At 35.7% G+C, this 26,019-nt stretch overlaps 1 protein-coding gene across 3 annotated transcripts in view; it reads left to right on the top strand.

The window, feature by feature from the left end:
- LOC110110944 (ATP-dependent DNA helicase Q-like 1) overlaps nucleotides 1-24,757 on the top strand; it is a 45,114-nt gene extending 20,357 nt beyond the window's left edge. The window contains exons 4-11 of one of the 3 annotated variants that reach the window (XM_020842609.2): nucleotides 6,563-6,726; nucleotides 12,846-12,942; nucleotides 13,070-13,113; nucleotides 13,237-13,351; nucleotides 13,431-13,784; nucleotides 13,871-14,095; nucleotides 24,069-24,206; nucleotides 24,291-24,757. In XM_020842609.2, coding sequence (XP_020698268.1) covers nucleotides 6,563-6,726; nucleotides 12,846-12,942; nucleotides 13,070-13,113; nucleotides 13,237-13,351; nucleotides 13,431-13,784; nucleotides 13,871-14,095; nucleotides 24,069-24,179 — 1,110 coding nt within the window. In that variant the 3' untranslated portion in view covers nucleotides 24,180-24,206; nucleotides 24,291-24,757. The remainder of the gene's footprint in view (nucleotides 1-6,562; nucleotides 6,727-12,845; nucleotides 12,943-13,069; nucleotides 13,114-13,236; nucleotides 13,352-13,430; nucleotides 13,785-13,870; nucleotides 14,096-24,068; nucleotides 24,207-24,290) is intronic. The other 2 variants (XM_020842620.2, XM_020842624.2) reach the window with 2 other exon arrangements.
- The last annotated feature ends 1,262 nt before the right edge of the window (nucleotides 24,758-26,019 follow it).

Raw genomic sequence — 26,019 nt, forward strand, 5'->3', positions numbered from 1 at the left:
TGACATTTGCAATAAGTTGCACGTCATTATCCCTAGATAGGTCACTGTAGCTTGATGAGCTTTCTACAGCCGTTTGTTTGTGTTTATATTCACAACGGACTGTTGGTACAGTCTTGCATACGAATCATAACTTCATAGGTTCTCTGTTAGCATATGTATTGCAATCCTATTAAATGTACTCATAGAAGAGCCATTGTACTTGTGTTGTATCCACCATCATCATTTACAGGTGATATTTGTGTACTTGTTAACAGTAGCATTAGTTACATGCGAGGTATTGATGTTAACTTCAAGACATTGGTGCACTCAATGCCTAGTGTCTTGATGTGATTTGTTGTATACATGATAGATTTTTATTATTAATTTCAGGCGCCTCCGTTTCAATTTACAGGTGGACTGTTACTTGCATGTCAGGTCATTTGTTGTTACATTTGGGAAGTATTTACGTATTTCGTAGTTGATTGTTGTCGCTTGTTAGTCAATCACATCTAAAAATTCCCCACCACGAGTCCCCTGCTTATTTGCTTGTACTTGTTTGAATGCATTAATTTTATCATTTGATATTTGCATTTTCATTTTTTAATTGTGTATTTTAGGATTTAGGATTCAGTTTCTTGTAATTCAGTTCAAGTCATGTTCCCTATTATTTGTATAAGTTCCCTGCGCTTCATTCAAGTCCCCTACGCATATGTTTAAATACATGTTTTCTATCAATTGAAATTTCGGCAGCATCCCGACATCTATGTTTGGGGGAATTAGGCATTCCTACCATGCTAAGAAAAGATTGTATGATAGATGTCTGTAGACATCGGTAGTGTCAGGGCAACGATGTTGGCACGGAAATCGAGGCAAGAGTGAAGTATTTACTTCTTCCTTCTCTTTCCTTTTTTTAATCTTTTTGGTATAATTAATTACAATTAATTATGATTAATAATAATTAAGTAGGATTACAAAATATTTAATTATAATTAGATTTTATTAATTCTAATTAATGTATTATTAATTAATAATTAAAAATAATTTATCATAATTATACTTAATTAATTATAATTAATAATAATTAAGTATAATAAAAATAACTAAATTTAATTAAATTTAATTAATTATAACTAATTTATAATTAATAATAATTAATTATAATTAGTTTACACGAGGTTTATGCAATAGTTAAGCAGGATTGATGCGACTTTGAGTCGTATTTACGTTAAATCTTGTTAAAACCGAGGATTTATGCTGGATTTGAGCTTAAATCTTGTTAATTAGAGGATTTAGGGAGATGTTAAATCCCTCACTGAGTTAAACCCCCCTTTGGTTTCCCTCTTTTTGCTAGGGATTTGACGGAAAAAGTGCGCGACAGAAAGAAGGATGGTTGCCTTCATGAATAGCAAGCTCCTGGAGTTGTTGTTGCTTCCGATCAAACAGGAAGAACGTCCTCGAATGCGGCTGAGGTCGGTGCTAGGGCAATCATCTATAGTTCTTCGGCTGAGGTTGAAGAGGTTGACAGCTTTTGGCGTGAGGACGGATGGTTGTGCTTGTGGCTTTGGGACGGACGGAGGTCGGAGGGGTCAATTGGTTTGCGAACAAAGGCAACGATCGTGAAAGCTTGCGGGAGGAAGATCGCGAGTTGGAAATGTTTTTGCTTGAGGAAGAGGCATGAGACATTCGTTTCTTTGGCATTTAATGACGAGCAGAACGTGCGAAGTTCATGGGAGATATGACGTCTAGTATGCGGGAGGAGAGGCATCAATGTGCATAGGACAGCGCAAGACGTCTCAATAGGTACGCAAAATCCCTTTCGGCTATCGTATATTAGTCAACACAATCATGCATGTCTTTCGTGACATGGTGGACTGACTAAGACTCCCAAACATTCTCCTAAATAGGGGATAGGTCATGAGGTTGCCGAAATTTAAAGCGACAAGGAACATAACTTAACTAAAATTAGAAGGAATTGAATTTGAGCAAAAGCAGGGGACTGAACTTGAACAAAATCACAGGGAACTAGACTTGAAATAAATATCTAAAGTGAGAAAACGCAATCAAATAACAAATGATGAACATAAAGTTAAATGGTGGCTCACTAGTAGATAATTACAGGGAACTTGTGCTAAAATCTCAATGCACATGATTTGTTTATAAGCAATTGAACAATAAAGATGTTGACTTGCTCAAAAGTAATAGTGCAAACTTTCAACGAATATGACAATTATATAAGTTAACATTGCAAATGCCAACAGGCAGCAATGACAGTTTTATTTACAAATCATCAAGCAACATAACAAAAGGTCTGTGATGTATACATCAAATTGCTTATAAATGACATCAGGAGATATGCAACAAATACAACAACTTTCATGCAGTTGATTTCAACTCGCAAACACACTTACCAAACCCTTGCAAGTGATGACGATCGATATGCAATGAATATGAAGAATCCCCCACAAATACTAATATTGGGGTTCCAACAAACACAACATCCTGCTCGCAATCAATATGCGACAAATGTGATGGATTCTCTACCGACACAGATAAGAGAATTATGATGCATGCAACACATTCTACAAGCCAAGGCAACAAATTGTAATGAGTGCAGATACCTGCAAGAAACGACATAAGGTTTGAAGCTCACACAATAGCATTGTTTACAACCAATATTAGAAGATACTGCACTAAGTACAATCACAGGTAGTCAACATCAACTTACAAATGAATACATTAGCTTGCTTGCAAGCAACAACAGTAGATATGTTGCAAGAATGAGGGTTCTTTGTGAACAACGAAAGTTGATATATGAATGAATGCAACTTACCTGATAGCCAACATCAATTTGTAAATAAATACACTAACTCATCTACATTTAATGAAACATCTCCCAAACATACATAATGCAATATGCAATGAATGCTACGACACTTCTACAATAATAATAATTCAGTACAAAGCAAATGCAGTAATTTTTCTCAAGCAAGGGTGGTCAATACATAATAAATGCAAGTGCCTACAAGCCATTGTAAGAGATTCATCATGTACATAGCACTCACTTGCAAGAAGCAATGAGCAATCCATAGCTCAGTGCTACGACACTTAAGGGTGCAAACAAGTCGAGTCGAGCTCGAGTCAGGGGGTGTTCGAGTTGTGCTCAACTGTCAAATACCGAGCTCGAGTTTGTCTGACCATAAAAGAGCTCGAATCGGCTCACGAGCCTTGGCGAGAATTTTTTAATATTATTAATTATTTTAAATATTTAAATATTTAATTTTTTTAATATTTTAAACATTTATTATTAATTTAAAACATTAAATATTATTTTATTTTTATATTATTAAATATTTTAATCATTTATTATTATTATTTTTAAATATTTAAATTTATCAAATAAAATAAAATTATTTTAAAAATATTAATAATTATTCGAGTCGGCTTGCGAGATCACGAGCAGATCCTCATCAAGCTCTAACTCGAGCTCGCTTGTGAGCTCGATAAGCTCAGCTCACGAGCCAACTCGACTCACATACACCCCTAGACCTACCTACAAGCAAAGTTGGAAGATTCATGCCGACTTCAGTCTACTTACATGCAACAGTTGGAGGCTTCTAAATGTCCACTGCTCGCTAATAAATGATGTTAACAAAGCTTGCAATACATGACATCTAGCATGCAAGAAGCTACGAGTGACCCATAGCACAATGTTATGACCCACCTACAAGTAATGTTGGAATATACGCCCTGAGCACAGTTCACCTATAAGCAACAACTGATGACTCTTGAATGCCAAGTGCTAGGTCACGAACAATATTAATGAAGCTTGCATTGCGCGACAACCTATTTGCATAAAGCAGCAAATGAGCCGTAGCCCAACGCAACGATTCACCTGCAAGTAGGCGCATGGAATTTGTAGTGAAAATTATGGAGCATTGGTGGAGGACTCCTGATGCATCATAAGGCGTGTTTGTAGGAAAAAATACACTCCTACGGGTTGAATACTAAAAAGAATGGCAACTCGCACAAGATGAAACGAGCCAAATAGGCCATTGGATCCGCAACATTCATATAAGTGAACAGAAGGCGTTTACAAGTACACAATATAAAACTTGTGCATTTTTCAAATGATCATCACCTGCACAATTAGTTATATTTCAATATTGCAAAAACACCCCCCTCGTGCATTGACATGCTACACTAAAATGCAGTCATACTATACATTTACACATTGTAATATGAAAAATGCATTATGCAAGTATACTATCTAACACACAAAATGCATTGTATAGCGGTAGCGCGTTATGTTGACATGCTAACACTTCATGCACTACATGAAACGCTGAACCATCATACAAATGCATTATGCAAACAAATAAGCAATACATAAATGCATTATATATACATATTATGCAAATACATCATACACTATGTTAATGCATTAAGCTATTATGCAACATATCAACACATCATGTAAAATGCATTTAAAAGCATATACTCGCATGTGCTCCGACAAGCGTGATGTATATACATATGTGATGTCTAAGGATGCTGCGCAGATCAGAAGTGAACCTGAGCTTAAGTTTGATCCTCCTTTGAACCGACTGGAGTTGATACGACTTAAACTATTGAATAAATACACAATTATAGCACCGACCGAAGTATTTGATTTTATATGTTTATATTAGGCCTTCAAGGTCTATTACAAGAAGGGTTCATTGCTAAAAGCGTAAAACTTTTTTGATTCTCAATATTCGTGTGATAATTCACAACAGCAGTAATTGAATCCTATCCTCTGTCAGCAGGCGTTCAGACTTGACACGGTTCAAATGATAGGTACACGGCCTATTTAAATATCCCCGTTGATGGCCATGTTGACAGAAAATCTTAATCGGAGGGGACCTCAAACATTTAAAATGCCTCTCAAATTCCTATAAAATACAAGCATATGATTTGACAATATAGTCACATCAATGATGGCCGTGTTGAATGCAAATCTCCACTGGAAGGGTCCATGCAAATCTTAAAGTTAATTGTTCGGGGATCAATTTTAAATAAAAAATTCAAATCTGCACTCTTCAAAAATTCAAGATATTCAATTGAAATAAATCATCTAACTCTTAAAGAAAAAATTCATCTACCCTCCGCAATAATTTGTAAATGTGGACAAGTTTAAAAGTCACTTCAGCTCACAAAGAGTGAATGTCTACTCGATAATATCGCTAGGATTCATTCTCAAATCATTTCTTGTCAGTAAAGACGTGACACATATCCTTTAACTGGTGGTTTTGCTGCCAAATGGCACCACAGGTACATGGTTATGTTCGGGACGCTCTGACTGGGTGTTTCTGCTGTGAAATTGTACTACTAAATTACGGTCATGGTCAGAGACTGTATGTTCCCTAACGTCTTTAAATTATTGAGTAATGAATCGATAGGGTATAACTGATAGGACACAAAGCCCTTTGTTAGCTAAGGTGGCTTCAAATTTGTCTCCTTAGACAAATATACATCCCAAGTCTACAAGATACCCTTGAACGAAGCAACTAATGGCAGTCAATAAGGATCATTTGGTCAGGTTGAATCAACTATATTTTTTGACTGAGTAGACTAGGGATCAGGATAACCCGGGATGATGGAACCATGGGATTTGATCGGGTTCATCATCATTTCCCTCACCATCCGCTTCAAGTGCACGGTGATAATTTTCAAGTTTAATTCTCTAATTTTTATGCTACTATACACTGGATACTATGTATCTATTTAACAACTAGCCTTGATCGAAAGTTTTCTCTCGTTTTCGGGAGGGGTAATTAACTATAGGGGCTTGCGCCTTTAGGAAACATGAACTTATATCATAAAGTTCTCATAAAATTAGGACAAAATCTCTGGATAATATCTTATTCAAAACCCAATATGTTTTCTAAAAACTTACCTAAGAACCTACTCGTTAAAACTCTCCTCGACAATCCTTAAAAAGAAAGGGGCCATGGAGAGGACGGGGCATGAATTTTCGAAGCCCACACTTTTTTTGTTATGATTTTTGTATGAAATCTAGAAGTTCAAAATTCTTTGTTGAACTCATTATTCAATGTATTTGTGAAACTAGTCATTTGAGATTGCTGTGAAATGCCATTGATTGGCCCCATTATTCATTTTTTATTAAACTGCGTGTACCTTCTTAAATACATGGATGGCTTTGTTGTAAATTTGTAATTAGCTTTGGTTATTACAGCTAAGATTTGACATCATTTTTCTTTCAAATTGCTCCTAATTTAGGCTTCCTTTTGAGATGGTTAGTGTAATAGATCTCTCTACATCTTGGCTTCACAGTGAGAACTCTACATCAATAACTTAAACTGCATTTCTTCAAAAATTCTATATGACTAGGTTCTTCAATTCATCGTTATTTCAAAGTGCTCAGCAACCTCAGTGCAATCCAGCTGGAAGTTGAGGCCACACTTTTTCATTTGTCTGGAATTTTTTTCAGTTAACTCATATCATGCCTAAAATTTAGCTACGGTGCTGTTTATTTTGTCTAGTTTAATGGCTAGTCGTTAACTGACAGTACTATTTCTGACAGCTTCCGGCAATTCTTCATCCTGGCATTACTATTGTCATTTGTCCTCTCCTTTCTTTAATTCAAGATCAAATCTTTACTTTGAATGTTAAATATGGGATAGCGGCAACCTTTCTGAATTCACAGCAAACTACTTCGCAGTCTTTGGCAGTAATTCAAGAACTTAGGTATAATTTCTTCTCTCGAGCTCTATTTTTTTTAAGAGGTTTTGTTGTGTTTGATAATGATAACTACACTTGATATAGTTTTTGAACATTTCCATTTAATTGACTGCAACAGAGTTTTCTAACATATTTTTGCTAATTTTCCAACACTTTTCATCTTATAGGTTTTAATTTAAATTGATAGAAACTAGGTTGAATTAACTATATAAATCATTGACATTTCTTGGCCTAATTCAAAGCCTCCTATTCGAGGTACATAAAAATTTTTCTAATGCAAGTTGTAAGGAGGAATTGATGTGTTCAACTTTACCGTCATATTTGTCAGTGTCACAAAATGGTATGCATCTTGGTATACAATACAACAGGTGCACTATCTGCGTTATAGTCATGATGTTGTGCACATGCAGAAAATGTTTCACACTATGGTGCCAAGTGCATGTATGTCATTTTAAAACACTCTTTTATATATATTTTTATACTCGATTTGTTAACAATGATTAGATAATCTCACTTAGTTAATCTAATAATCATCACCTAAGCAATTAATTACTAAAATAATATAAAAACAGATTAATATTCTACTCAGATAGACCCTATCTAGTAATCTTGTAATCCCATCCTTGAGCCTCCAATTATATGAATGCTTGTCATGCATATAACTGATTGGTGGCTAGTATATGGTTTAGCTGCTCCTACCTTGCGTGATTTTGTGATTAAAGTGCTTAGTCTCACATGCAGTGCAATTGGGTGTAATGAAGTGTGTTTGAACATGTAAATTTTTTTGAAGTTGAATACTAACTCCTTAATTATTACAAAATAAACAATTCTTTCTATGTTATTAATTAAATTTAAGTTTCAAATTGAGTAATCTTAGTAGACTTTATTACAACTCGATAGCAAAAAAGTAACAAGTTGGAGCATGATCGTCGTTATAATTTGATGTTTGTGAAATATGATGGAGCTTAGATCCAATGTACAACCATTGTGATATTATCAATCCAATTTGGCTTGATAACCTTGATGTTGCCTATGAATGGTTTACTAAAAATTGGATATTTATTCTATTGAAGATGTTGATTTGATGTCTATTGAAAACTATCCAACTTGGGGCAATGGTTAAGATTAGAAATTCTTACAAAAAATGTGCTATATTTGAAATTCTTTCGAAGGAAAAGGAAATGATATCTATTTTGCCTAGGGTTAGGACATTATTTGATGAAAAAGATGAAATGATTGAGGAAGATTACTCTACAGGGGATGAAGATGGTGCTGATAAAGTTCATTTTATCTTTGATGATGATTAATATAATGAAGATAATGATGGTGAGGTTTATATCTCTTGCTTGGCATGTATCTTTGCGATGAAACTCTATGTTTCTATATTTTGGATGAATTGCATATTTCGTGTCATTTTTATAACTTTTTAGTTGTCTGATTGTCATTTACTCTAATGTATTGGATGAAATGCGTCATCATCATCTTCATTAATATTGTCCCAGCTATTTGGAGACGGCTTTATTAATATTCATTTTTTATTAGTTCTTACAAATTTCTATTTAAGGAGTTCACGGCTTTTCTTTGCAACTTATTTTACAGAACTTCTATCCATGTAAAGTTAAGTCTAGCCCTTCTCCTTAATAATCTTCTAGCTATAATTTTATTTGCTTGTATACTTGGTGCATTTGCTACCCTTTATTATATGTCAATCATATAAATTTCTTTTCAAGCACATTATTTTTAATAGATGCCACTTTAATCATCTTTCTAGTATATCATTCTTTAACATCCATCTCAACATTCCTATTTCTACACTCAACTTATATATCAATAATTTTTTTATTGTCTAATATTCAAATTCATATAGCATTGTTGTCTTAATTGAATTTTTATAATCATTGTTGACCTTGTTGACTCAATCTATTGTTGTAGGCCTCATTCGGTTTGTTTTAGTCGACCTATCCATGTTGTATTTGTCTTTTAGACTCGGAGACTCAACTTAACAAGATGAAAACTCACAGACGAACGAATATTTTAAATTTCGTTCAATAATATTACTAATAACAAATTATTTCTAATATTACTGAAAGAGGCACTAAACTTTTAATTCATTTTAAGGTGAATTAAAATAACTATTGTAACTAAATACATCTCTCTTGCAGTATCACGTCTACGGTACATGTTCTTTCTTCTTTCATTCATTTAAATTTTCCAGACGATGTATGTATAGATTTGTTAAATGATTGGAGTGAGTTAATACACAACTCAATGAGTGTATAGTTTTTTCAAATTATAGTAATGAGAAGAAATGTTAGAACAATATGGATGTTTATTGTAAAACAATAAAAAAACTCATTTGATAGTTAATTCAAATTAAAAATTATATTGTAATGGATCTTAAATCATTCTATAATATTATGAATATGTGTGTGTGTGTTTGTGTGTGTATATATAATGCAATTATTATAATGCAACTGTTACTAGAGACATCATCTAAATATTATCAATTAAGATACCTCCTTTTTCGTTTTCTTTTTCCAAGTTTTTTCAGTTTATGCATGTGGGTACATTTTATTCCCAGTCAGTATCATAAGGGGTGAAGCTCCATTAATCAAGCATGCAAATGCAAGCAGTCCTAATATGATTCGTTTCTTTACACTCTCCGGTCTCCATGTCATTCCATATATTTTATAGTGACTTAAATAATATGATAAACAATTAAATTCTAAAAGAAACTACCATTCATTTTAATATGATCAATCTTTTTTAGAATAAAATAAAATTAAAATTGAGTTGTAGCAACAATTGATTAACGAATATCAATAGTGATTAATACATTTGATTTAGAGGAGACAATATCATGCCATAAATTAGAAACATGATTATTCACTTTGAGATGTTCCAATGTCATTCCTCAGCTTTACCATGGACTCCTCAAATATATATTCCAATAAACCAAACCAATTTTCATATGTGAGACATATATAGTAAAATCACTAAAATTCTTTATATTTACTTGCATGCTAGGATACATTTATAAATTTACCATCTTAATTCCTATTAACTTCATATCTATGTATGAAATAATTTATAACTTGTGAATCCTTTCTTCGTACAATATTAATCTATTCTCCATTTAAACAAAAGATTAACTCAACATGACTCAAATAATTTTAATTATTTTCTAGATCAATATGTGATTTTTTTTTTCATTTAAAGGTCAATTTAATCACCATAAGTAATATATTTAATAAAGCTTTATTGCTTCTATTCAATTTCATATTTAGATATGCAGTTTAACACAATGTATGATTTAACCAATTGAAATTCTATACTTTATCCACAAAATGTTCTTAAAATAAATTATATTTTTGTCACGATGCGGCCCGGATGCTCGATTTAACGAGACTGGAACTAAAAGTCGGACGGTAGGATCTAATCATTTTAGTTCATAAACAAAACAACATTAAAACATTAAATTCTCTTTTCTTTTATCTGAAGAGCCACTAACAATTTTTTTTTCAAAATAGTTAACATTTATCTCAAATCATAGATTACATGTTATCAATTGTACGTCGTCTTCTATAGACGAACTCTTTTCTTTTTGTCATTTCTAAATCTTTGGAGACTTACCTGAAATATTTAATTAGTAGAATGAGTTTACATAGTAAACTAAGTGGGTAACTGTTAAAACAATTAATATGAATATTCTTTATTTACAATGCATCTATAATCTTTAATATGCATCTTATCATTTCTTAACTTTATTTCACTCATTTCAGTCATTTATACATATCCGGTCATTTTCCTTTAAAACATTATAAAACTTTAATATTTCATTTTCTCATTTAATTCGTACAACCGTCTAAATGTACTCAAAGGTACAACCATTTCTATTTATCCTTTTCCATTTTCGATAACATTTTTCTTTTTACGTGCACGAGTACGACGTCCCCAGCCAATACCATAAGAGGGTGAACTCTTTTAGTTTGCATGCATATCTTTTTCCTTTCTTTTCCATTTATTTTGACCCTTTTTTATTTATTTTCATATGTCATTTCTTCGTTTGCATACTTTCTTAATACATGCATGTATCATATAACATTCTTTTTCACACATATACACAATTTCATTCATATTATTTCATTCTTTCATTTTCTGTTGTAATAATATTTACATTCATTTATGCATTTAAACTTTCAACATTTCGCACATAATAGTCTCTAAAAAAATAAAACTTTTAAAGCAATATTATGATACAAAATACTATATCATATTTGAAAGAATAATATAAAATATTGAGTTTCATAATTATAATTACCCATTTTGATTCTCCTCCTCCAATATTCGTCTTGTATTGAAATCCTTTTAACTATTCACACGAATAATACAATTTAATTGATATTAAATCTCAATTTGAAGGACTCAACAAACATTGGATTCTTCCACATGAATTACCTTACAAAAATTTCACTTCTTTCGTCATTGAGTCTTTTGTTGAAATGAACTCTTACAACTTGGTCTCTTCCTTTAGATCCCTAAAATTAAACAATAAAAATTTTCATAAAACAATATGATATTTAACAAAATTCAGATGAAAGTCTACTTACAATGAGGGATTTTTCCAAATCCCAAAGCTTCTTTCTCCCGCACAAATCTCCTCACCTCGCTTCCAAATGTCTTTCTTATCGTCAAATTAAATGTTTCCACTAATTAGAGAAAAGATTAGTAACAACTTATAAAAGTTTGAGAAAATAAACTTTTTTCCTATTTCCTTCCAAATTGTTCCTCTCTTTCACCGTCGTTTCTCCCAAATCCCTGCTTCTATAACAATAGAAATGAAAAGGAGTTGTTTAATCTTACCCTCCAACGCGATCGTTTCTTAAAAATGGTAAAACAGAACTTCCCCAAGCTTTTTCGCGAGTTCGGTCGTCTGCTCTCCCTTCTCTGTTTCGCGAAATGAACAGTATCGACCCCCTATACGGGGTCGCGACTCTATTAATAGCATTGGCCAGTTCAGTTGAACCCGTCCAAAATGATTAAGGTGTTGTTTGGGTGGTTGAAAAGGAATGCAGTGTGGAAGTGATGTAGGGTATTTGAAATTCTTTGGAGTTGTTTAGATGAGCATAAAATAAATGCGGGGAATTATTATTATTTTTTAAGTTTGAAGTAAAAGGAATGTAGTGTAAAGCATGATAGGTGGTGGCTGACGATGGTAGTGTTGGACTATAGTTGCGGCAGCCAGCAGTTGCTTGTGGTGGTAGTCGGCAGTGGTGGCTGACAGTAGTGGCGGAGAGTTGAGGCGGCATCCTGCAGGCGGTGGTGGTGGTGGCAGGTGACTGCGATGATGATGGGTGGTGGTTGCGAGCGGTGGTGGCAGTTGCCAGTGGTGGTGGTGGCCAACCGTTGCGGCGAGCGGCGATGTGCGATTGCGGCAGACGACGGTGGTAGCGGTTGGTGGCGTCTTCCGGCGGGAGGGAACTGGTGGTGGTGGTGGACGGGTCATGGAAGGAGACGACAGTGGTGGCAGGCGACTGCGACGACAGTGTGTGGTGGTTGAGGTTGTCAACAGTTGCGGTAGGCGGCGGACTGCGGTGGTGGCAGTTGGTGGCGTCTTCCGGAGGGAGGCCACTGGCGGTAGTGGTGGGCAGGGCTGCGATAGGCGGCGGATGGCAACATGCACTGAAGTTCCAGTGTATTTGGAAATCCCCAAATATGAGGAATTCAAAATATACTAAAAATGAATTAGAGAGTGAGTTTCAAGTACACCAAAATTTTATATTGCATTTGGATTACTACAAACCGAACACCAATATTCTCCAAACCCTTGCATTTGGAATACTTTACCCTACTTTTACTTCAAACCAAATAGTCCCTAAGGATGAAGAGCTACAAATTGATACCCTAACTTGCTCAACCTTGCTCCCTTGCTCTCCCTGTTGCATGCACTAGACCTTGCTCACTTGCACGATCCTCTTTCTTCGTCACACAACCTTGCTCCCTCTCTCTCTCTCTCTCTCTCTCTCTCTCTCTCTCTCTCTCTCTCATATGCATATCTCAAGATTAGTAGTGATTAAATTTGCAATTGTCAGTACTTTCTTTATGTTTATAGCCATTGTTTGCAGAAAAGAGCGGCCAACATGCAAACTATTGTATGTCACCCCGGAAAGGCTTGCTGGAAATATGTCATTCATGGATATCCTGAGGTGTCTACATCAGAAGGTAGCCCTTTATACCTAGGTAGCAGTTCAGTTAAATACTTTCTTCATTTTTTGATAAATAGATTTTTGCATATTGAAGTGGAAAAGTGTTCAGATTGATGGTGCCAATTGTTGCTTCCTGTCAACAGGGTCTTCTAGCAAGATTTGTAATTGATGAAGCGCATTGTGTTAGGTGATCTAATATGAGTTGGTTCTACTAATGCATGTTTATAATCCTAGAGCTTGTCAGGAAACTGTGATAAGTGTTTTCGATAATAAGGCTTTAGCTAATAAAAATTATTTGTTATGGTTTCAGCCAATGGGGACATGATTTTCGTCCAGACTATCGAGGACTAGGCTGCCTTAAACAGAACTTTCCTAGAGTGCCCCTGATGGCATTAACGGCAACTGCCACTCACTCAGTTCGGAAGGTATTAAGAGAAAAACTTTAGTTTTTTTTTTTTTTGGTTTGATATAAAATTGAAGGCCAAGTATTATTATCATATTCAGGATATTTTAACTACTTTAAGGATTCCTGGTGCGCTTGTTCTTGAGGCAAGCTTTGATAGGCCTAAGCTGAAGTATGAAGTTGTGGTAAAATGCAAAGATTCACTGAAACAACTTGGGCAACTGATAAAAAACCGTTTCAATAATATGTGCGGAATAGTATATTGTCTGTCAAAAAATGAATGCGTTGAGGTTTCAAATTACTTGAATCAGAAGTGCAAGATAAAGACTGTTTATTATCATGCTGGTTTGGCAGCTCGCCAGAGAGTTACTGTTCAAAAGAAGTGGCAGACTGGGGAGGTTCAAGTCGTCTGTGCCACTGTTGCATTTGGAATGGGGATAGACAAAGCAGATGTTGTGAGTTCTGCAAAGTCCTGCAAACATTGCTTTTATTTTAATTAGAAATCTCTGTAACTATAATTGTACTTATTTTTCTTATGCAGCGGTTTGTTATTCATAATACGCTGTCAAAATCAATTGAGAGCTATTACCAAGAATCAGGGAGGGCTGGAAGGGATGATCTTCCAGCAGCTTGTGTTGCCCTGTACCAGAAGAAAGATTTCAGTAGAGTTGTTTGCATGCTGAGGCATGGGCAGGGTTTCAAAAGTGAAAGCTTTAAGACAGCCATGCTCCAGGCAAAGAAAATGCAAGAATATTGTGAGCTAAAGGTAGCTTGAATTCCTTCACTTGACATTATGGTGACATCTCTCATTATGATTATAATTGCAGAGCATAATTCTATGATCATTTCCAGAACAGTTTGGATTAAAAATATATAATATCTCAGTTAAGGCTGAAGAATCACATGCATAAAATAAAGTAAAAGATGTATACCACAATTGGCCTAGGTTAAGTCAGCTAAGACACGTGCAGAACCCAAATCATAATCTTGACCTCACCCAAGATGCTCGTTGCTCAGACAATGGGGATTGAAAAGTAGCATCAAGTATGTCAAATACAGTTCAACTCGGCATCTCATCCATGTAGGATGTTTACAATCCAATTCACTACCTTGTCCAACATAGCTAGTCAAGGGAATCAGCACACATCTGTACATTATAGATTGTATATAACTATGATATTTTATAATAAACTTCTTCCTATTCATGACATTATAGTCAATGCTTACCATTTCATGGTTGTGTAATGAATCTCTTTTCATCATTGGACTGAACATGTATTTAATAATAAAGGGTCTAAAGGCCTAATAAGAGATGATAATCAGACAACTCCCCTCCCCCCCCTCCCCACCAATAGTTAATTAACCCTTATGGTAGCTAATCGTCAAATAGATACGTAGTATTTGGTGTATAGTAGCAACATGATTTGGGTGTTTGGAAATTTAATATTTAAAATTAGAAATTTACCCCTTTCACTTAAAGTGGATGGTGGGGGGAGTGATGATAGACTCGATCAAGATCCCAAGGTTCCGTCGTCTTGGGTCATCATGATTCATGGTCTACTTAGTCAGAGGAGGTAGTCGACCCAACCTGACAGAAGGATCCTTGTCGCCAATCATGAGTTGTTTCGTCCAAGTTTATCTTGTAGACATGGGATGAATATTTATCTAAGGGGACAAATTTGAATCAACCATAGCTAACAAAGGGCTTTGTTCCCTATCGGTTATATCCTATTGATTCATTACTCAAAGATTTGACACTGTTGAGTAACATATGGGGTTTGATCATGACCGTAATATAATGGTATCATTTGGCTGCAAAACCACCCGGTCAGAGGGTCCCAGTCATAATCGTTTACATGTGGTGCCATTTGGCGGCAAAACTACCTAATAGAGGACACGTGCCACACCCTTACTAGCAAGAGATGATTTGAGAATGAATCGTAGCGATATTCTCGACCAGAATTTGCTCTTTATGTGCTGAAGTGATTTTTTAATTTGTGCATCCCGACAAATTGTTGCGGAGGATGGATGAATTTTTCTTTAAGTATTTAACTGTTTTATTTCAATTTTAAATATTTAGTTTCATTGATTTTTTAGCTTCTAATTTTCATGGGAATTTGAGAGATATTTTTTCATATTTGGGGGTCTTCTCTGGTTGAGATTTTCTGTCAACACGGCCATCATCAAGGTGTTTATAGGCATTTTTATTTTGTCGGTTGAACCTTGTTGGCTGTGACTACTTGCTAACAAAGGATCCGGTTCATTGCCGATTTTATGCCTTTATTAGTGGATTTTCCTTATTATAGATCTTGAAGGCCTAATATGAATGTATAAAATAAGTATCTCGATCGATGCTGCAATCGTATATTTGTTCAATAGTTTGAGCCGTGTCGACCTCTATCTATCCACATAGAAGGATGGGGCTCGAATTTAAGCTCATTGTTTGACCCGCGTAGCATCCTCAGACGTCGCTTGTGTGCATACTACATGCTCGCTAGGGCCTATGCAGGTAATCATATTTTAATGCATGAGGGGGAGCATTTAAGTATTTAAATATAATTATTTGTGCCATGTGATTATCATTAAGGTTTGTGCAAGATTTCATTTGAAGCTTGAGAAACACATTCTGTCCGCTTGTATGAGTGTTGCAGATTTGGTGGCGTGGTATTGCAGCGTATTGAATTTCATTTGTAGTGCATTGATAATGCGGTTTGGCTTGTTCATTTTTTGCATGTTGTCATCTTCGTCAACATTCAACCTGCATGATTGTATTTTTGCCTGTAGATACACTATACGACATATCAAGAACCTTCTACCTGACTTATGTAAGTAAACTGGTCTATTCGGAGTGATAGCCTAACGTTGCAAATCTACTGCCTTAATTTATCAGTGACCCGCAGTTTTTTTATTGCCGATTCCTTATTTTTACTTATAGGCGAATCGTAGCGTTTTGTTATAGTTCATTTGCTGCTTCCTATAAGCATGTTGTTGTGCATTGTGAGGTTTGTTAGATTAGTTTGTAGGTCGGCAGTATACGTTCAAGAGTCACTGGTCGTCGTATGGCGGCAAATTGTTTTCAATGTGACATCCCCCAGAACTACTTGTGGATGCTTGCATTTGCTGCAGTTATTCCATATTTTCTCACAGATAACGTGTCATATACATGAAAAGTCTCCTACAACAACTCGTAGGTGTCTGCACATGACGAGTCTTCAGTAGTGGCTCGTGGGTGTTCCCATTTGTTGCACATCGATCACCTTTGTTTGCAAAGATGAATGTATTTGTCGGACATTGAGTTGTACAATTGTCCTAGCATTTGCTGCATGTTGTTCATCGTCACCTGTAGGAAGATTGGTGTATGCATGACAAGTCTCCTACAATTGCTTGTAGGTGCTCATGTTCATAGAAGACTCTCGGTTCCTGTTTGTAGATAACATGTGCAATTGTGTTCATATGTGATATGCCGCACTCATGGTTTAAAATTGCGCAATATGAGGCTCGCCTTGAGGCCCTCCTTTTCGCAATTCCAGTAAAAAACGCCTCGATTCTTACGCCTTGAGTTTTTTTTTATGAGGCTTGCGCCTCAACTTGGTTGAGGCCCGCCTCGCCTCACTGGCATGAGGCTTACGCCTCACACTATATATATTAAAACTTGCATAAATCTTGAAGTAAATGCCCAACATTAGACTCTATAGGAGAGGAGGAAGGCGAGAGAGCAGTTCACCATAATGATGATTCAAATGAAAAACTCCTTAGTGATGACAGTGTTGATGACTCATGAGTTCTTATGTGATATGTCATTGCTATTTATTTTTAGAAATTGGAACTATATGTTAATGAAAAAAATATTGGGATTTGGGAAAGATAAAATTTTGAGTTGAACTATATTTCATGTTATCTTATTATTGAGATGTTTTGATTTTACTTCATATCTTATGTTTTTTAATGTTTTATATTATTCACTCATTAGTATATAAAAAATTTATTATTTTATGTTTACGCAATCTTTTGATTTTGAGGCTTTTGCCTCAAAACGACTTGAGGCTTACGCCTCGCCTCATGAATGAAAAACGCCTCAATACCCGAATACGCAATTTTAAACATTGGTCGCACTCACAACATCTCAGTTATTTTCTATCCTCAAATAGATCACACCAGTCGTCGTTGCTTGCAGGTAGGCTGCTGCGTATTCATTTGCAAGTTCACTGGTGTTGGTAGTAAGGAAACTATCTCCCTTACAACTTTCTTGCTTTACTCGTAGGCACTCTACATTCATTGTACATGGTCACTAGCAGGTCATCATTACATGCCTCTTGTTGTTTACCTCTATACAATTCGTTGTGCGTGTTACAAATCTTTTGTCACGTTGCCTGATGATTTGTGACATGAGTGATAACATTATCATTGTTGCTAGTTGGCATGGGCGGATCTCCGTTGAAGTTAGGGTGGGCAAATGCCCACCCTAAAATTGCCCTAATTTTATCAATTCTAAGTGTCATTGCCCATCCCGCCAGTTCGCACTTCGCAGCCATTGGCCTGCTTTCGCGAATTGTGAATCTCTTCTTCTCCGTCGCATTCGGCGTTCAAGATGACGCCACCTTCATCTTCGCAACCCTCTTCTTCCCAGTCTCATTCGACGTTTAAGAGTTCGCTCTCAGTTCAGACTTAGCAGCCTTCTCGCAAGTCACAACCTCCCTCTTCTTCAGCTCTTCGCAGTCGCAGCCTTCGGCCCGAAGCTTCCCTACTACTTCACTTGCTCTTTTTCTTACCTGCATATTGAAAATTTTTTAATCGACCGTTTGCAATCAAGAATCTTGTGATTGGGGGAAATGATTCACATTTTTGGTTGTATACTTGCCTTAAATGTTGAGGTGAGCAAGTTAATGAACTTGACAATTTTTATTTTGGCTTGTTTTTGTTGTTTTTGCTTATTTATTAGTTTTAATTTATTTCATAACTTATGCCTACTATGGTTATTCCCATGAGGTTGGGTTGTATCCTTAGACTTATTGTTTTGACATTGACTTTACTAATTGTTACTGCTATGGTGGAGAGAGTATTTGATGTAAAACTAAATGCGATGTACAAGAATTGCAATTAAGATATTAATAGAAGAGGTTACTTTGCTTTACTACTAATAAACTCTTGTTTACTCAAATGAAAGTTTAAGAAAATGTCATGAGTGATTAAGCAATAGCAATAGGTTACACTTTGAGATTAGTAAGACTTGCAAAATAACAACCAATAATTAATAGGTAATGCAAATAGTAAATATAACAAAAGCCTAAAGTTTAAAATATAGATCCTTCACCTAGAGATCCTTCACTCAACTCTTGAAAGTGGAGGCTAGCGGCAGAGGATTGCAAGCACACTTAAGGATGCCACTATCACGCAAGTGATGCCGAGAGGACTAGTCGTCGGGGAGGAAGCCGGAGTAGGGGAAGTGCGCTATCTTCCGATAAGAGTCCACGGTGTTCTTGGTCGTTGAAGCTCGATGGTCCCGACGAGACAATAGACTATGCGATTGACGTAACGTTCCACGGTGACGTCATACTCTCAATCCGGCTTGTAGAAGGGGGAGAGGAAGATGTCTATCTCCCCTTGTTCGTTGTAAGCGAAGCCGTGATTAACTTCTTGATCCGCCATGCATCCTTGCCGAGAGATGAAGGAGCGCCAATGGAAAGAAGAGAGAGAGTAGGTGGCGGCTTGGAGGGGGGTGGGTGTTAGGCCAGCTTGAGGAATTTGAGGGGATCGACTAGGGTGGGAGGCCAAGAGATAAATGCAGAAAATATGAAATTGCTTCAGATTTTAGTGGATTGGGAGGGATTTAATTTGAAAATTCAAATTAATCCCAAGGGGGAGAGGGGCGGAAATGGGGAGGGGATTGGGGCTGATTTAGTAGGGGAATTGGAGTTAATTTGGGAGAGAGAGAGGGCCCATGAAGGGGGCCGGCCAAATAAGAGAAGAGGGAGAGGGATTGGTGTTAATTAGGTGGGGCCCACACACTAATCAAAGATTTTAAGAAAATCTGAATTAAATTTCAGATTTTATATGAAATGAAAGTTTCCTAATTTAAATGCAAGTAATTGAAAATCGCTTGAATTTCAAATTTGAATTACTAAGAGATCACCAAGCGGAATAAGCTTTTCATTCAATCATCAAAAACTAAAACTATTACATTGCAAGAGGCCTTATATAAGTAGGCATAAATAAAATAAGATGAAAAGACGCGAATGCCCTCAGGGCTATATAAGTGACTCAATGCCCACAGGGGCAAACTAAGAAACGAAATACAAGCGTAAATAAAACTACAAATAAATCAGAAATAGAGGCTCTGAATCGTGGCCGTCGATCTGCGTCTCCGGCGATGGTACGCGTGTCGAAATCTGATGTCCTCATCAGTATTTTTTGTAAGGAAGATTATTAAGCATTGACTACGTAGCAAAATGGTTGATATTTAGCTCAATGACTGTCTAGTGCCATATATTGAGAAAGAAGTATTTGATTCTGTTTCGCATGCAGTTATTATGCAACATTATCAGAAAATCTAAAGTAGAATGCAAAGTTTGTAATTTTTTTTATTTCATAAATTATAATGAAATATAGGGTGCTTAGAATTTTGCTAATGAAATATATATATATATATATATATATATTGGTATTTACTTTTTATATATTGAGTTTGCCCACCCTAAAAAAAAATATGGATTCGCTCCTGCTAGTTGGCATTTTCATTTTAATTAATACAACCGTCATGAACAAACTATAACATTCATTGGAGTTATCGTATTGTTGTGTTTGAAGTTCTTTGTACGGCACAAATTCTATATTCATTCACTTGTGTTTAACTGTTTGTCATTTGGTGAATTATAGATCCATTTTATGCATTTATTCAAGTTAGGTTCTCTGTTGTTCATTTAAGTGTTTAGTTCCCCATTGTTCAAGTTAAGACCGCTATGTTTTTTGTTCAAATCAGTTCCTCTGTTATTTTGTTCAAGTACAAGTCCCTTGTCATTTGAAATTTTGGTAGCCTTCTGGCATCTTCCCCATTTAGGAAAAATTTCAGGAGCTAAGCCTTCCCTACCATGCTACGAGAGCGCATAGGGTAGGTGTCATGCGAAACCATAGCCGTGATTTTTAATCCCACCACGATACGAGAGCATGTAGGGGTCTTCGGGGCACCTATCTAAAAATACACAGTTCTTTTCCTCGCAGCATGACGGCACATACACGGATACTAGAATTGTCCTTGCCACGCTACAAGAGCACGCAAAGGTCTACCTGCCTCATCGCAAACATCGCACCGGGTTCCATCCCACCATGCTACGAGAGTGTGCATGGTGATTTTTCGGTGTGCCACAAGCGATGAAAGCTGAATTTGAGGGTTTCTTAGTTCAGAGAGTGTTATACCTTAATGAGAGTGAGGGCGGCGGTGACGAAATCGCCAATGACGTAAACATGCACAAATCTTTTTTCTTTCCCTCTTCTTTTCTTCTTATCTCTTTTTTTTTTTTCTTTTTTTTTTTATTCTTTTTTTGCTATATAATGATATATATATATATATGAGAGAGAGAGAGATGGGCTTTGGGTTGTAATTTGGAAATGGAATGGGCTAAAGGTGGGCTGCAGTAGTGTTCAACTATAACAAGGAGGGGAAGTGTTAGGTAATGGAAATCGCCTTGTGTGAGGGCTGAATTGGATGTGAGGAGCTGCAGATGGTTGGCTTGTGAAGGCTGTAGGTTGTAGGAACAGAGGAAGAGGGAGATTTGGCTTTGGTTTAGTGTAAGTGGAGAACTGAAAGAGTGGAGTTTGGCGGGATTGTGAGGTAGGATGGGTGCTGGCGTTGGGTGACGTAGTACCCATCCGACAAGGTAGGAGATCGGTAGTTGCTATGAAGATTGGAGGTTTGGATCAGAGGTTGAGGAGGGTCGGGTGATGTAGTTTGGCATAGTGAAGGGTGATGGGATCGTTGTGTTCGGCTGCCAAAACTATGCAGAGAGCTCGGCTAGGCAGTGAAAAGATCGGGTAGGTGGAGCGAGATCAATTAGGATCGGATGGGGGCAAGGATGCAGGTCGGAGGTGTTTGGCTGACTTGAAAGAGTGAGAAAGATCGGAGTCGTGAGCCGATCGCTGCTCTGGAGCAAATTCGGCTTGTGAAGTTCTGGATTGGAAGAGGTGGAAATCAGGGTATCCATGACAGGGGAGAGCTGCGGCTTGAAGTGGTTGAGCAGCTGGATTGTGTGAGGATCGGAAGAAGTACGGGTTGAATAGGGTGTGAGGAGCTATTGGATCAGTCGAGTGAAAGCGATAGGAAACACTTGAAGACCTTAAGAATGTTCTAGCGATCTTTGGAAAACAATGAAAATTCTCCACAACAATCCACACAAAATCAAGAAAATAGTAGATAATTTGTATTATTTGATGAATTAGTAATGGAAAATACCAAGATACAATTGATCCTCTATTCAAGAGGATGATCTATCTCTTCCAAATCTTTAGATGCTTCTAGAGCCCAAAAATCTAAGAGATCTCAAATTTCAGCCAAATTCGAGATGCCCTAACCCTATGAAAACAAACTATTTAATGCATGCAATTCAAAAAGAAATATCTAAACAGCCCATACTTTGAAATTTCCCTCCTAACTCCCTTCAAAAACCTTCCTAAACAGCTATGTAGAACCTGGGTGGTCAGATCCTGCAGTACACGAGGCGGAGACTCCTGCCTGTTTCACATGGCTGTACCGGTCCAATGGACTGGTTTAACAGAATGGAAGAGTGACGGGCTGTGTAGTCGAATGCAGCAGTGAGGAAGGGAGTTTACGGGATGCGAGGAGTTCGGCTGCATAGAGGAAGAAGAAATGAAATCAAGCATAAGCTTTCGTTTTAATAATGCGAGCTCGGGAGGTTTGATCGAGGCGAGCTTGCGGGATCTGCGGGAAGAGACGTGAAAACAATCAAAAAAAGATCCCAGGTTCCCTAACCAAGGATGGTCGTCCATGGGATCATGAAAATACTATCAGGAGGAAAAGGAATTCAATTCATCTTTGTCTAGTAAACATCGGGAGCCTCTGAATACCAATGAAAAAATCTTGACATCTTGAAAACACCTAGCCAAAAATATTGTGTGAAAAGACATCCATAATAAGAGCTTAAATCATAGATTGACAGCTAAATTAATTCTCAAATCTCCTGTTATTATGTTCCCTCCAAACATAGTAGATGCAGCAGCAAGTGTATAAGTATCATTTTTTAGATCTTTCAGCTCATCAATACAATCTAGAACATGGTCAATGTTCAGACTCAGCAAAAAGGAATTTAGCATAGGAAGAGATCTGCATATAATTGAAAGAGAAATCCCACGGAAGAAAAAGAAGATGGGAAACAGATTCAGGATGATCATTTGCATAAGCAGCAAGAAGGTGAAATGATAGTATTTCTTTTAATGAGAATATCAGCTGTTTTGAGCCCTCTTATGGCAAGCCAAGCAAACACAAAATTTTTAGGGAATGTTTTTGCGCCATAGTTGCTTGGACCAAGGAACAAGATCCAAATTTTGGTATAGGAAATTTAGGAAAAAAATTCAGTCTCGATCTTTCAGATCCCAACCAAAAAATAGAATCACCACAGCCATACGATATCGGATTAGTATAAATTACCATCTTCAGCAGCGTAGGTCATTGAGAGTCCAAGTTCCAGGTTCCATTTACAATAATATCAGACGCAATCATTTGAGTGAGGGGAGATAGAAACTTCTGAGGTGCCAAAATGATCCATGATGGATTTATCCTTCAACCAGTGGTCTCAAAGGAGAGAAACAGTACTATTTTCATAAATTTTAAATGAGGGGAGCTTTTTAACGTTGTTTGCAATAACCCTCAGGTTGTTCCAACGTTTAGTTGTTTTGGAGCGAGCTAGTAGAGATTGGTTTATGAAGGAATGTGTATCTATGCTTCCACTACCTAGCCAAGAGACTAACATTAGAATAGTTATACGTAAAATTGAGATAAAACAAAGCAGGTATACCCCAACCAAATTTGTACGGTTTACATGTGTTTTTCCCAGTAATCAGCCTCATTTTCTTTGCTGAGATATCACTATAGTAGAGAAAACCGGCACAAAGTTTATTAAGAGATGTTTATAATAGCTTTAGGTATAACGTAACTTCTGATCCAACAGGCAATTGTATTTCAAATAGTATAACTAGCATTACCATTTTGAAGATTTAAGATAGCCGCCATATTGAAGATGCGCCATAATTCTAGCCAATGTTGATGAAATATTATCATATCATTGAACAATATATATGTATGAAATATTATGAATGATTAGAATCATTCTTGTCATGGATAAATATTAATCTTTGCATAATATGTTAATATCTAGACCTAACTTTGATCAAAATAATGCTTCGTTTGGGACAATTTTCTTACTGTTTTATGAAGCATATTTCTAGCACAAAAATTTCAAATTCAAAAAAAAATTGTACTAAGAAACTGCTTCATAAAGCAGTAATAAAGCTATCCCAAACGAAGCCTAAGTTTTGTAATGATTCGATTTACTTTAAGATTACAATATAAATTTTAATTAATTAGCCATATGATTTTCATCTAAAAATATTAAGTTTATCCTCACAAATTTGAATCATATATTATGACAAAATATTTGTCTATACTTTGTCTCTCTTTTTCTCTTTCTATCTCTCCCCTTTGTGCATGACTTCTGAGCTTGTGGATGTTTTAGACAGAATGCCGAAGACAGATGCTTCTGGAGCACTTTGGGGAGTCTATTGACAGGAATTGCTGCAAATTCGGCCCCAGTCCTTGTGATAACTGCTTAAAGTTGCCTTCCTGACACTGTTTTACTTGCCAGACAGCCGAGGTGATATCTGATATCTCTACTTCCATTTTCATGTAAAAAATTTATGATGTTTCTATCCTCCCATTTACTAATGAATTTCATCAGATTCTTCGCGGAGAATTCTATATTATGGAATGCATCAATAAATCCATAGGTTTGAAGTCAAAGCAGGAGTACGTTGTAGAAGACATCAATGAGTCTAGCAAATGGAAATTATGGTGGGAGCTTGCTTTAGAAGGAATCGACATGTTAGGAAGCTTTTGAAGAAGAAAAGGAGTTTATAAATTGGGGACAAATTGACTAATCAAAGGAGAGACAAAAAATTAGATTTAGCATTTTTAATTCAGTCAGCTCATGAGCCAATGAACCAAGATGGCTTAATAAGTTTGACTTATGAGCTCGCTATTGAGTTGAGTTCAAGTTGGCTCATGAGCTTGCTCGGCTTGCTTACACCTCTAATTTGTACTTGTGTTTAAATGTTTGTACTTTTGTTCTATTTTTGTTGTTTTATTGCTTGTCAACTTTTGCTTTTTGGACATGTCAAAAGTAGTAGGAGAATGTGGGTTTATTTCCCTCAAGTGCAATTTTTTTTTCATTTGTCTATATTTTCATGTTTGGTGTTATCTCTCACGCTATTGTTTCTCTTAGTGTTACTAATAAAAATAAAAAATATTTATCCTTATCCCTCTCGATTATCTTGCACTTTAGTTTTCTAATTATTTTTAAATATTTTAAAAGGGCTATAATTTATGAGGAGTCATATAAATCTTAATGATATACAAACAACCCAAATATATATTACATCATAAAAAATAGGGAGATTATTGACCTCATGAGCTTAGTGCACTATTGATCACAAATATTAGTAGGTTGACCTATTTTATTACTTGTGTTTTTTTTTTTTTTTTTTTTTTTTTTTTTTTTTTTTTTTTGTAGGTGTTTATTTCTATTGAAGATAATTCATAATGCTAGGTATATCTCATGAAAAATATCTAATTAAGTTGATGAGATATAATCAAGCATGAAAATTTAAGAGTCAAATTATTATTAGGTCTTTATTATATATATATATTTAGGTTTAGAGATTAAAAAATAATGCACACACACAAGAGGTTAAAAGTTGAAATCAAAATTTATTAAAAATTAATTATTATAAATTGATCATAACTCATCATATATCTCTAAAATCTTTATGCCATTATATTATTGTTGAATAGTTGAGTTAGTAAAAGGATATAACTCTAGTTGAAATATAAGATATTTAGAAAATTATCTGTATCTTTTTAGTTTTTATAGTTTCTCTTAGATAGTCTTTCTAATGAGGACCTTCTCATCAAGGCCTTCGTATATGCATGTCTTCTAGAAGATTATAGTGTAGATTCTATCTCCCACTTTCCCTCATAGGATTTAATAAGATGCAACATTATTTATAAAAAAATTCATTAATATGTAGCATGGGGTACAAGGTAGTTTAAATAAAATATTAAATGAAAATGCTAATTCTTTAATTACTTCTAATGGAAACTATATATTGGCAAGATATAAATTCTTTAAAAAAATTTAATGAGATAAGGAGCTTAATTTTTTAGATCTGAAGATTGTTTTTTGTAAAAAATGGCTCATTCATTCTTGACAAATTAGTTGCGCAATCTTTTGCTTCAAATAAAGATGTTTTTCTATTGAATGCCTTTTTAAGCAATGAAAATGATAATACTGGGATTGTTCTCCGCCATTTGACCTTTTTAATAATTTATGATATTTAAGGTGCTACAAGAATTTGACTCTTAACAGGACACAATGGAGAAAAAAGATTCATGAAGCCGACCTCATATAG

Source organism: Dendrobium catenatum, unplaced genomic scaffold (assembly GCF_001605985.2).
Source record: "Dendrobium catenatum unplaced genomic scaffold, ASM160598v2 fragScaff_scaffold_633, whole genome shotgun sequence".
NCBI lineage: Eukaryota > Viridiplantae > Streptophyta > Magnoliopsida > Asparagales > Orchidaceae > Dendrobium > Dendrobium catenatum.